We start from the raw sequence: 11,657 nt of genomic DNA, 5'->3' as shown, positions 1-11,657 counted from the left end.
CTCATCCAACATCCCACCAATAGGTTTGGTCGCCTGTGGGTTTTGTGGTGTCTTTATTTCTGCTCCACCCACAGAGGATGAACCTGATAGTGTTCCTCAGTAATCAGTAATATATAATTAGGCAGAAAAAGGCTGCTCTGAAACATCCTCTCTTCATAACAAACCTGTACTGTTAAAGTAGGTCATGTTTCCACCTGAGTTTTGTAGAAGTTGGACTGAATGGGATCCATTGTAGAGAAATTTTGATGACTAAACCTATTTTCCTGTATTATTGGTTCATATATTGTATAGATCAGTGGTTCTCAACCCTGTTCCTCAGGATCCACTATCCTGCATGTTTTAGATCAGGGGTGTCGAAATCAGTTCCTGGAGGGCCAATATCCTGCATGTTTTAGATGTTTCCCTCTTCCAACACACCTGATTCAAATGATCAGCTCGTTATCAGGCTTCTGCTGAGCTTGATGATGAGCTGATCATTTGAATCAGGTGTGTTGGAGCAGGGAAGCATCTAAAACATGCAGGGTAGTGGCCCTCCAGGAACTGAGTTTGACACCCCTGTTTTAGATGCTTCCCTGCTCCAACCATAGACTGTATATCCAGTGGACGTAGCATCTGGCTCCAGAATTGAAGCCAACCCGGAAGTGTCAAAAACTTGCAATATCCCGCCGTCCGCTAGGGTTGGCTCCAAAAAGCTTTTTCTCCATAGACCCCAATTCATATTTGGAAAAAATAAAATTTGATAGACTGATTTTCTACAGCTCAGGATTTTTTTCCCGTTATTTTTCATGGTCAAAATGAGAGATCGGGTGGCCGATCTTAAAATGAATCAATACTGAATTTTAAATAAATCGTTAAAGTTGGCGGAGCAAGGGGGTGTGGCTATACTTGATGGACAGCAACAGAAGCCTCTACGGTAAAACGAGGGCGGGATAAGAGAGTCCTCAGCCAATCCTGCCCCTAGTTGCTCTCCGGTCCAGCCTGTTTGATGATGCTTTTTACGTCACTGGCTCCAAAAAATCCAAAACGGCGACCAGGAAGTAGCAAAATCCGGGCTTCATTTTCTCGGCGTTGAAACCAACGGGTGACGTCACTGTTAGTTTACGCCTGGCTCTAACACACCTGATTCAAATGATCAGCTCGAGCTGATCATTTGAATCAGGTGTGTTAGAGCAGGGAAGCATCTAAAACATGCAGGACATGGGGTCCTGAGGAACAGGGTTGAGAACCACTGGTATAGATAACCTCCAATAACTCTCTTCACCTTTAACATTACACCTTTTTACTTACGCTGTTTTATGTTCTTTTTGTACTGCACTTTGTATATTCAGCACTGCCTTCTTCAGTACATATGAGCAGATCTCATCTTCTCTGAATCATGAATATCGAACATGTCATTTCTCAATAGTAGTATCTGTACATACCCTGTTTTTTTGTTTTTGTTACACTGTTTTTGTACATTCATATTTATTTTCTTAGTATGTATGAGTGGATCCATGTGAAGAGTGTGTTAAATGAGTGCATTTTGTAAGCAGGTTAAGGAATAGACACAGAAGATAGAATTTCATTGCACTGATAACTTGTTTAGCGCTGCTTATGGCAATAAAGTCCCTGAATTGAAGTTTTTTTCCCCCACATATTTTTATTGATAATTTAGATTTTGTTCCCTATCTCTTCTGGTGAAAACACATGAGAACAGGACGAATGATTATAGTGGCCAAACACGGTTCATGCATCATGCACCTATTCTTTAAGCTGAAGTAACATTAATGTAGTTTTACAAAAGATTAAGCCATTTTAAAATTCTTTACCCATCCACGACTACCTATATTTTAGCATATTAAAAATGAGTTGTCCTACTTTTCAGTGAAGCTTCTGACGTGTCACTGAGTCTTTGACCAAATCTTTCAACCCTCTGGTTCAGCAGTCTGTGGTGGTAAGTGAACACAAGTGAAAGTAAAAACTTCATCACCCTGTGGTTTGAAGGCAGGTGGAATAAAATAAAAGCCCCAAGACTGACTGAAGAAAGAAAGAACAGCCCAGTAACACACTTCCTGTGTGGGCAATGAAGGCTGACCTGCCAGCTAATCTGAGAATCCATTTATAACTTGTGACCTGAAATTAGATTCAGTAAATATGTAAAAAAACTACAACTTGTTGCTATTTCTGATACTAAGCTTAAAGACTATATGAAAAGGTCAGACTATCATTACACAGAGTCTGTTTTTGTTTAGCTTAGAGCAGCTATACTGTACCTGCACAGTGAGCCACCACGTTAAAGAAGAATATTGAGTTTCTGTACGGAACAACGGAGCTGTTGGCTAAACAGTGGGGTTTATGGCAGGCAGCTGAATGTCACTGAAACAAAGGTATAAAATAACAAGGATCAGTGTAGTCTAACTGCTGTCTGCGTGACACTGTGACCCGACACACCCACAGCCACATAACTTGACATGATGTGGCCGGAGGGCTTCACTGTGACAATGAGACACGATATTAAGTTTGTCAATTCACCGGGTGTTGCGTCAGTATTATGTTCAAACTGTTTTGAATTGTGGGCTAAATGTTTGCTGCATTTCTGATCCTGTTCCCGGAGTGAATGAATCACTGTTGAAACAAGGACACGCAGTCATGAGGGCTTTTTCATTCAGTGATGTGTTGTAGAAAGGAGGTCAATGAAATAATGCTGGTTTAATGTGTCATGTATACTCTGGCATGTTTCCTCAACAGCACTGTGGTGAGTGATAGCATATTGGCTCAAATTGTGCTTTGAAGGTCAAGACTGCGTTATTTTACGCTAACATTAATAAATGGCTAACAGTAACACAAAAACTAACAGGAATCACATATTGTAAAGAGCACTCTGATTTTTCTTGGAAAGGGTTCTTAGCAATTTGATCTAAAGACGTAAAGAGGTTTTTCGACTGGAGGAGTACTCTGTGATTTAGCGAGACACTTCCATAAATGTAGGTGACTTTCAAAAGGTTGTCAAAATTGAAGCAGCACAGAACAACATATCCTAAGTTGTACCTAATTTAGATCAAGGTACAAAAACACTTCATCATACACTTCCCATAATGCAGTCTCATGGCATCTTACCCTGCCCAGAAAACACTTTTTGTGGTCTGAGTTGCTTGGTCTGTATGTTGGACAACTTTACAGCTTTCTTTCCAAGAAGCTCTCCAACCACAAGTTAGTTCTACACATTCTAAAAAAAAGTATATGAAAATCACTCAGAAATACACGTTAAGTCACACATGCTCTTGAAATACTGGTTTTGCAGGAGATGTGATTTATTTACAGATAAAACCACAGAAGAAGCTATAATTTTTATTAAAGAGATATTTTTTTTACAAAATATAGTGAAAAAGTCCTCATGTTAAAACTGTAAAAAAAAAAAAAAAAACAATGACTAATTTCTGTAAAATTAATTTTTAAGAGGGTACAGTGGATATTAAAACAGCAAAACAGTGATTTTAGAGTCACACTTCAAATGATCTATATGTATCTATTTTTTTCAATAGATTTTTTTTTGTCTATTTAAATATAGCAAAAATAATGTACAATTACAGTCAAATACTGAAAAATAACTTTTAAAATTTTAAATTCCTTTTTTTTATTTTAAAATTTTGACTAAAGATTTTTGATGTGGGTGTTATTTTCAGGTTTGACGTCTTTTTATTACAGTTAACGTGTAAATGAATACTTTTTTCTGTAATTTTATTAGGTAACACTTTATTTGAATGGGGGGTTCATAAGGCTGACATAACACTGTCATAATCATGGCATGACACCCGTCATGATTATTAATAAATCCTTATGACAGTTGTCATTAAGTGTCATTCGGTAAAATTATGTCACTTTTGATGCAAGTTGACATTGTTGGAGAGGCCTTTGTTATGACAACTTGACATAAACCAAGACAACGGAACCTGTCATAAACATGACATAGTAGACTTACTGTCAAGCTTTAAAAAACTATTTAGTTTTATATCTTAACATGACGTTAAACTGCTATAAGGTTTGTTTTGACATTAGCTGTCATAATTACACTTAATGACAGGTTTAAATTATATACCCACAGGAGGTAAAATAAGACAGTTCTAAACAGCTCGAACAATCATAACGGTATTATGACAGCTAATGTCAAAACAAACCTTATAGCAGTTTAATGTCATGTTAAGATATAAAACTAAATAGTTTTTTAAAGCTTGACAGTAAGTCTACTATGTCGTGTTTATGACAGGTTCCGTTGTCTTGGTTTATGTCAAGTTGTCATAACAAAGGCATCTCCAACAATGTCAACTTGCATCAAAAGTGACATAATTTTACCGAATGACACTTAATGACAACTGTCATAAGGATTTATTAATAATCATGATGGGCGTCATGTCATGATTATGACAGTGTTATGTCAGCCTTATGAACCCCCATTCAAATAAAGTGTTACCTTTTATTACTTATTGTCTTTAACAAAGTGTAAAAATTACAGAAAATCTGTAAAATGATGTTAAGTTCAAATTAAAATGCAATTGTCAATGTCCCATTTTAATCATAATTCTGCATGTTATTCATCCAAACAAATATCTCTGGTTTGCTTAAAAGAGTATTAATTGCCTGGAACGTACAATATGCTACTGTTATATCAATGCAGAGAATCAGTATCCTGTAAGTATCAGCTCTTTTAATAGTTTAACCCACTCAGCTTTAGTCTTTAAACTCTTATTCTTTAATCTTGCCAGCACATTGATTCTATATAATGCTGTATTTATCCACTGACAATGTAATGTAACATAAAATAAATCGGCTTTATAAGAGGAGACTGAACCCGAGGGGCAGGTTTATTTTAGAAACCTGATGTGGGTGTAACCTCTGCGAGGGGCCATTAGATCCTGGCTTTCTAAACAGACTGTGTAATCAACATCTCTTCAGGGACTGCGTTAAAGGCTTATCTACACTATACAGGGGACTATTTGTGAACAGTCATGTGATTTGGTGCAAATAAAAAGCTCCCCATAAGAAACCTTCTTATGGGGAAGAAGGTTGCAGTGGAGAAAAAAGAAAACTCACAAAGTTACAAATAGCACATGAATTTTTGTCTTTAATTAAGAAACACCAAGGACAAGGGGAGCATCTTTTCAACACTGGAAATGGAACAGTCAGGTCATCCTGACAGAGACAATTTTCATCTGGTACACTTTCATTCATTTAACTGAGTTACTGTTTTTGTCATTCAGAAGTAAAACAGTAAGATGTTTTTAAAAAATTAAATTAAACTTTCCATCAATACCAAAAGTGCACCTCTCATAATTTGAAATGGTGTAAAACCAACCAAAAAGCAGCGGCAGTTTCTTGGTAAATTTCCATTTGGTGACAGTGTATATATGACAGTGTATACATGAAAATCCAGTTTAAGAGCAGATACACAAAAGGCGCCCAACAAGGGGCACACACGCCATCGTTCTTTGCTTTAATGTCCTAAACCCGGACAGCACAGCTTCAGTTCTCCGTCCACATGTTCATGATGACACCATTCTGTGCATTCATGCATTTGGAGCCTAAGACTTTTTTTCATCGAGTGAATAATAAGAACAGTTTCCATCCATTTGACCAGGCAGCTCCAGTCATGTACTACATATTAACCTTTAATGGAACCTTGTTGGGGTGGTTTGTAAAGAAGTTGCCAGGTGGGCCCTATTCCAACTCAAACAAGAGGGGAAAAACAACGGGGTGTGGGAGGCAATACACAGTAACCGGAGCGAAGAAAATAGCAAGCTTCTGTGATCGCTCTAAAACAGCAGAATTAAGCCTTGAAAAAAAAAGCAATGAAAAAAAGAGGAAAACAAAAACATAAAATAAATAAAACTGAAGCAACTCTAAGTGAAAGGCTAGTGCTCACTTTAGGATATTAATACAAATAGTTTAAGCTTACAAAAAAAGAGAAAAAAAAAAGGTTTGCGAACCCCAAAGTGATGGTGCCGTTGTGGTTTTGCGGTGTGGTCGGCTAAAAGGCGGGCGAGCATGCTTTGTTAGAGCTACACGACTGATCACAGCACCTGCAGGAGGCTTCCACTGCATTCCCACATGACCGAACGCTAACCCGACTGTGTGCCGCTGCAGATGACTCTCCCTCTGCAGAGAAAACAACCTACAGAACCACAGAGCCTTCAGAGTTTCATAGCTTATTGACATGTCTCTAAAGCTACTAAACCTGAAATTGAAGTAAAACCTTGAGGCAGTTCTGGGTTGACCCTCCTGAGGATATGGATGACACACACACACACACACAAACACAGACGCACTCACATACACCTGACTCTTACTGGGGCTTAATGTAGAGTGGCCTAGAGTGAGAAACGGAAAAGAAAAACAACAAAGAAACACACGCAACCAACAAATTTGCGTCGCATGCACGCTCTTTCGCAATTGACACGGATATCTACCTGACTGGCAGATAGTTTTACACACAAAACAATATCTTCAACAATCACACATAAAAAATTACATCCTTTTCAGTTCTTAAAAACCCTTTTTTTTTGAGATCTACTCAATCACATAAGGCTGCGGAGGCAACAAACCACACCATATCATCATTAAATCAACCTCAAATGCCATGCATATCAACAAATGACACTTGTGTATACTGCTTTAGATAGTTGTTTTCATCTAAGTAACCAAATTACTAAAAAAAAAGAAAAAAAAACACCTCTACAAGTGCCAGACAGGCAACCATATGACTATGTGCTGTATCTTCATGTCTGACATTAGCACCAAGGTTTCTTTCTTTTTCATAAAAAAAGAACAAACACAGACAGAGCGCACACAACAGCGACCGACTTCGCCTACAAGCCTAGTTAAAGCAGCAGTACTTGTAACATTTGCGAGTATCCGTTTGTATTTGACGTCCTGAGTTGTGTACTGAAGCTGCATGTGACTGTGACCGGGTGCGCTCCTCTCCCAACAGTTCTGCAAAAGACTGTAAGCATGCTCGCGGAAAAAAAAGAAAGAAAGAAAGAAAAAAAAAGAAAAAAGGTTCCTCTACAGAAGTGAAGAAAGAAGGCCTAAATGTCTTCAAGTATTAATACAGTTAGGCCTGTAAAAAGCCCTGGACACACAGTATTAGAACCCAGAATAAACTCTAGGAAAGTTGAAGAGCAGTTATGGTTAGTTTGCATGTTTTCCCCCACAAATATAATATATATATATTCATATGTATATAAATAAAAATTCAGTGCTGTAAAAACATCTCCAACTCCATAGGATCTGACCCATTGTAGAAGGCCTAATATGTTTTACTCTTCTCATGGCTAAAACTACTGCTGGAAGTATGTAAACTGTACTGGTTGTCCTGTGTTAATAGTCCTTCATTGAGAATACAACACTGAGGAAGAGAAGACTTGTTAATATTGTTTCAATTTTTCTGTCTTTTTTGGTTTTACTGCGCACAGAGAAACACATCCTGTTGTGTCATCTTGGTTTATTGTGTGTGTGTGTGTGTGTGTGTGTGTGTGTGTGTTTTGCCGTTTGTTTTTTTTTGGTAGCAGCAAAGCACCAAGTTTGTGTCAGGCTCTATGTGTGTGAGTCTCTCTGTGTGAGTCTGCTGTGTGTGTCTGACATCACTCCATAGTCTCTGCGTGTGTGTGTGTGTGTTTTCGTCTACGTGTGTGCAGGCGCGTGGCGTCGCCTATGAAGAGCACGGCTGCACGTTGATGCCGTGGGCCGCGTGGGCCTGCAGGTCGATGGCCTGGGCTGGCTGCTGTCCCGGCCGGGCGTTCATCAGCGCCAGGTTCCTCACGCAGCCCGTCATGCCTGATGAAAACTTGCCTCCCGTCATAGCGGCCATGTCTGGGGCTCCACCTGTCACAATGAGAGGACACACTAAGATACACATCCAGTCATCGAATCTCTCTCTGTGTCTGAATGTTTGGACTGACGCAACGGATTTGAAGGTGGGCAGATAACCATGCACATATGATTTAATATTGAGCCAAGAGTTTGACAAAGTGTAGTAAAAACTGTAGAATATGTAATTAAATATATTAATAAATAACATCCATCCATCCATCCATTATCTATACACCGCTTAATCCTCATTAGAGTCGTGGGGGGCTGGAGTCTATCCCAGCTGACTTAGGGTGAACTGGTGGACTGTGGGAGGCACAGGGAGAACATGCAAACTCCATACAGAAAGATCCCAGGCCCAGGCTGGGACCCGAACCAGGGATCTTCTAGGTGCAAGGCAACAGTGCTAACCATTGATCACTGTGCAGCCCCTAATTAATAACATTCTTGCCTAAATAAATAAAATTTAAATGAGTGTAAAAAGACTAATTTTGAACATTGTGTGAGTTTGTGACATAGGCAGAGCAATCAACAGGATTGCATAGAAAGAAACCTTCACTGGAAACATGGTAGCTAAACACACTGAGCACCTATGAGGACAAGAGGCTTACACTTAAAAGTGAAGGAGAGGAAGACAGAGGAACTGGAGGCTCATCTAATGTCTCTATTCTGAGCCTTCTCCGTCCTCCTGCCTGTGACCTGGAAAGTAAACTTGGTGCACTATATTAAGGAATATCTAATTTCCCATAATGCATCTCTGGAACAGAGAAGGCTTCCCAGATGAAGCACAGGTGCATCCTTGATGAGGTGTTTTTGGCCCCAAGAAACATGACATCCAGCTGAAATATTCTAATCACGCTGGGAGCAGGACTCTACAAATGTATGTATATAGAGCCTATCACGCAATCATAAATTATGCCACCCTTTATTTGTATAGCGCTCTTTTATGTTTCACAACCTGCTCTGAGGCAACGATGTCTCATTTTAATAAGCATATGCTGCCTTGACTCCTCTCTGCTTGTGTCCTTCTGTTGCCTCCTCCATTTGGCAGAGGAGAGAAGTTGAGGATGAAAAAACGAAGAAATGAGAACAGAAATGCACCTATGAACTGTCCAGCACTGTCCAGAAACTAACTTGGTGAACTTGGCAGCTAAAGTCCTTACATTACTGTAGCAATATGCAGCAACCGTATGCAGAATAATAAACAGATAAAAAACATGATGTGAAATGTTCATGAAAGCTGGGTTCAGCTTGGTCGCTACAGCTGAAAGAGATGGTGCTCGGTGAGTTTAGCTTCATTGTTTTCAGATAAGGTATTTTTTGATCAACTAATTAAACTTTTTATTATTCAACTAACAACACACGAACGTATTCAGGTGAGTTTTTGATTTGTGTCATAACCATCTACTACATTTTATCACTTTGTTTGGACTCCATGCTGCCAGTCCGCTCACCAAGGTATATACTGCCTTTGGTGTTGACCATGAGGCTTTTCCCTTTAGATTGTCCATGTAGTGTGGCTCCTCCATCAATCTGGATGTATCCTTCCTTCCCAGCTCTGGAATAACAGAGAAGCACAACGCAACATAAGAGCTGAATGTGAGCACCACAAAAACATTTGACACAACAGGTTAATATTTGACCTTACACTGCATTAAAACACTCTTGCATTTAGAAACATGAATTAAACTAAGTGGTTAACAGGACTGAGCCATTGTTCATGTAATTAATTAGATCTGTGCTTTTCCTGCTATGACAAGTCAAAATCTCTACTGTGAAAAAGCGACACCGCTGATTGAAATGTGTTATTTACAGTTTAATTTACAAGCATATTGACCATTTTTGTTTATCAAATGATCAGAAATAGCCGGAACCTACATAGATTACTATCAAATAAAGTAACACGGACTCATTACTTTTACTGCATTCAGACTAATCATGCTTAATGTTGTGTACAGTTGCTCCCTAAAGGCTCATTCTGAGCTGCAAAAAAACCTTAGAACCAAAGGATTCAGAATACGTATTCATACCTGACTGCTGTGATCTTGTGCCATTTGCCGTCATTGATGGACTTTCGGGACAAAATCTCTGCCTCCCCGCTTCCCAGCTGGTAACTGGATATTGCACAAATCATCAGCATTATTACAGCGTCAACATGAGCTGAAAAAAAGTTTTAAAAAGCTTATCTAGATGTCCACGGAACTGTATGACAAGCGGCCCGATTCACCTGAAAACAAGGTGTCCGTTCTGTAGGCCAAGGCTGATGAAGTCCTTTCCTTTTCCGTGTTCTCCATGTTCCTGAAAATTATTATATTAAGTGAGAAGAAGAAGAAGAAGATGTTGTCTCAGAACGCTGAACTGCTGACCACTGACTAGCTGCCCTGAGGTCAAGTGCTATGACAGCAAACATGAAACCATGCGGTGAGATCATCCCCAACAATGTTTGTGCAAGTGTGACACAAAATCTTCCATGCAAAATAACAATGACAAAATCAGCCTGCAGGCATATCGTGCAATACAAACCCTGATACTTAGAAATCATTTTACATCCCACGGTTCTCCAGAAGTATCTTCAAGTCAGCATTTTTTAAAAATTTCTTTTTTTGGAAAACACACAGCAAATAAAAAAAAGGAGTGTCTTGTGTTTGAGTGGATACCTTTTTACTAGCATGCACCTTTCGCAAATTGCGTGCGCCACTGGTCTCCTGAGGAAGATGGAGGGTGAGTTAGAGAAGCGACATGCATTTATTTAGTGGTGTCAGATAGAGCCAGGCTCACAGCCAACATGCCCAACAATGTCTCAGCCTCAGCAGCACAAGAATGAATGTGACAGTGTGATGATGAATGCCGCTGAAATAAAGGGAGAAAGTTTTAGTATTTTATCAGTGATGTATTATTTTTGACACGTCAGTCTTTATCTGACTTGACACGTTATGAGAACATCAGTGAGTGTCACTTTCAGGTGAAGTGATAGTGATGATTAAGGGTGCTGTAGCAAAGTTAGGGTGAGGATGACGAGGTGGAAGGGGAAGAATGTGAGTGACCGGCAGCATAGGACCGGAGCTGTGCCTGAACTTACCACTCCCTGCCACAGGATCAGGCCCTCAGGCGAGCTGGTGTTGATCTCCATTTCAATTGTCTCTGGTGAGTCATGGGCACTAAAACTGAATAAAATAACATAATAATAGGATTAATTTCACCCTAAGTGAACGAGCAACTGTGGAAGTAAAACTGTAAAAAGAAAACACAAAAGGTTACCTTCTTGGGAAAATGGATTTAGGAAGGGCGATGTAACCGTCATTGTCGAAATGAGCTGCATACTGGTAGGGCGAATCTACAAAAAAATACAGAAAAATAAAAATAAATGGGATTGAAGCAATCTTAAGGCGGCTGTGATCTTTCATCATCACAGTTACGGTGCCCTCCAGTGGTGAAAGCATGGAAGAAACCCTGGAGAGGCCGGCTTGGTTAGATACGTTTATCGGCAAAAAGAGGTTCTTTCTCTGAAATCGCTTTTGTTTGTAAATGATGTTTAAAGCGAGACTGTGGAACCTTAGAAACAGAAATAATATGTTCTTCCTCATACAGACTAAAAGTTAAAGCAGCTAAAAATACATCCAGAGATTTTTCTACTGCAGTCTTCTTTGGTCTGGACTTGCAGCACTTTTCTTTACAAGCTATTTCTTCTCTCAAAAAGTCACATAATCTCACTTTAAACACACAGAATACAAGATCATAGTCCAAATTTCAATATGTGCCCAGAATCAATACGCAAATACTTTCATTTGAAAACAAAACCAACAAAAATCTCCATGATG

At 39.3% G+C, this 11,657-nt stretch overlaps 1 protein-coding gene across 1 annotated transcript in view; it reads right to left on the bottom strand.

Annotated features, from left to right (window-relative positions):
* Positions 1 to 5,071: 5,071 nt before the first annotated feature.
* The window catches only part of hspg2 (heparan sulfate proteoglycan 2), a 111,376-nt gene continuing 104,790 nt past the window's right edge, over positions 5,072 to 11,657 (bottom strand). Inside the window, exons 80-86 of the mRNA XM_051949738.1 lie at positions 11,098 to 11,173; positions 10,919 to 11,003; positions 10,497 to 10,544; positions 10,067 to 10,137; positions 9,870 to 9,953; positions 9,294 to 9,397; positions 5,072 to 7,854 (exon numbers count right to left, since the gene is read on the bottom strand). Of these exons, the coding sequence (XP_051805698.1) occupies positions 7,682 to 7,854; positions 9,294 to 9,397; positions 9,870 to 9,953; positions 10,067 to 10,137; positions 10,497 to 10,544; positions 10,919 to 11,003; positions 11,098 to 11,173 (641 nt within the window). The 3' untranslated portion in view covers positions 5,072 to 7,681. The remainder of the gene's footprint in view (positions 7,855 to 9,293; positions 9,398 to 9,869; positions 9,954 to 10,066; positions 10,138 to 10,496; positions 10,545 to 10,918; positions 11,004 to 11,097; positions 11,174 to 11,657) is intronic.

This window comes from Acanthochromis polyacanthus, chromosome 6, assembly GCF_021347895.1.
Source record: "Acanthochromis polyacanthus isolate Apoly-LR-REF ecotype Palm Island chromosome 6, KAUST_Apoly_ChrSc, whole genome shotgun sequence".
NCBI lineage: Eukaryota > Metazoa > Chordata > Actinopteri > Pomacentridae > Acanthochromis > Acanthochromis polyacanthus.
The sequence above is the reverse complement of the archived record's forward strand: the minus strand, read 5'-3'. Positions and strand labels throughout refer to the sequence as shown.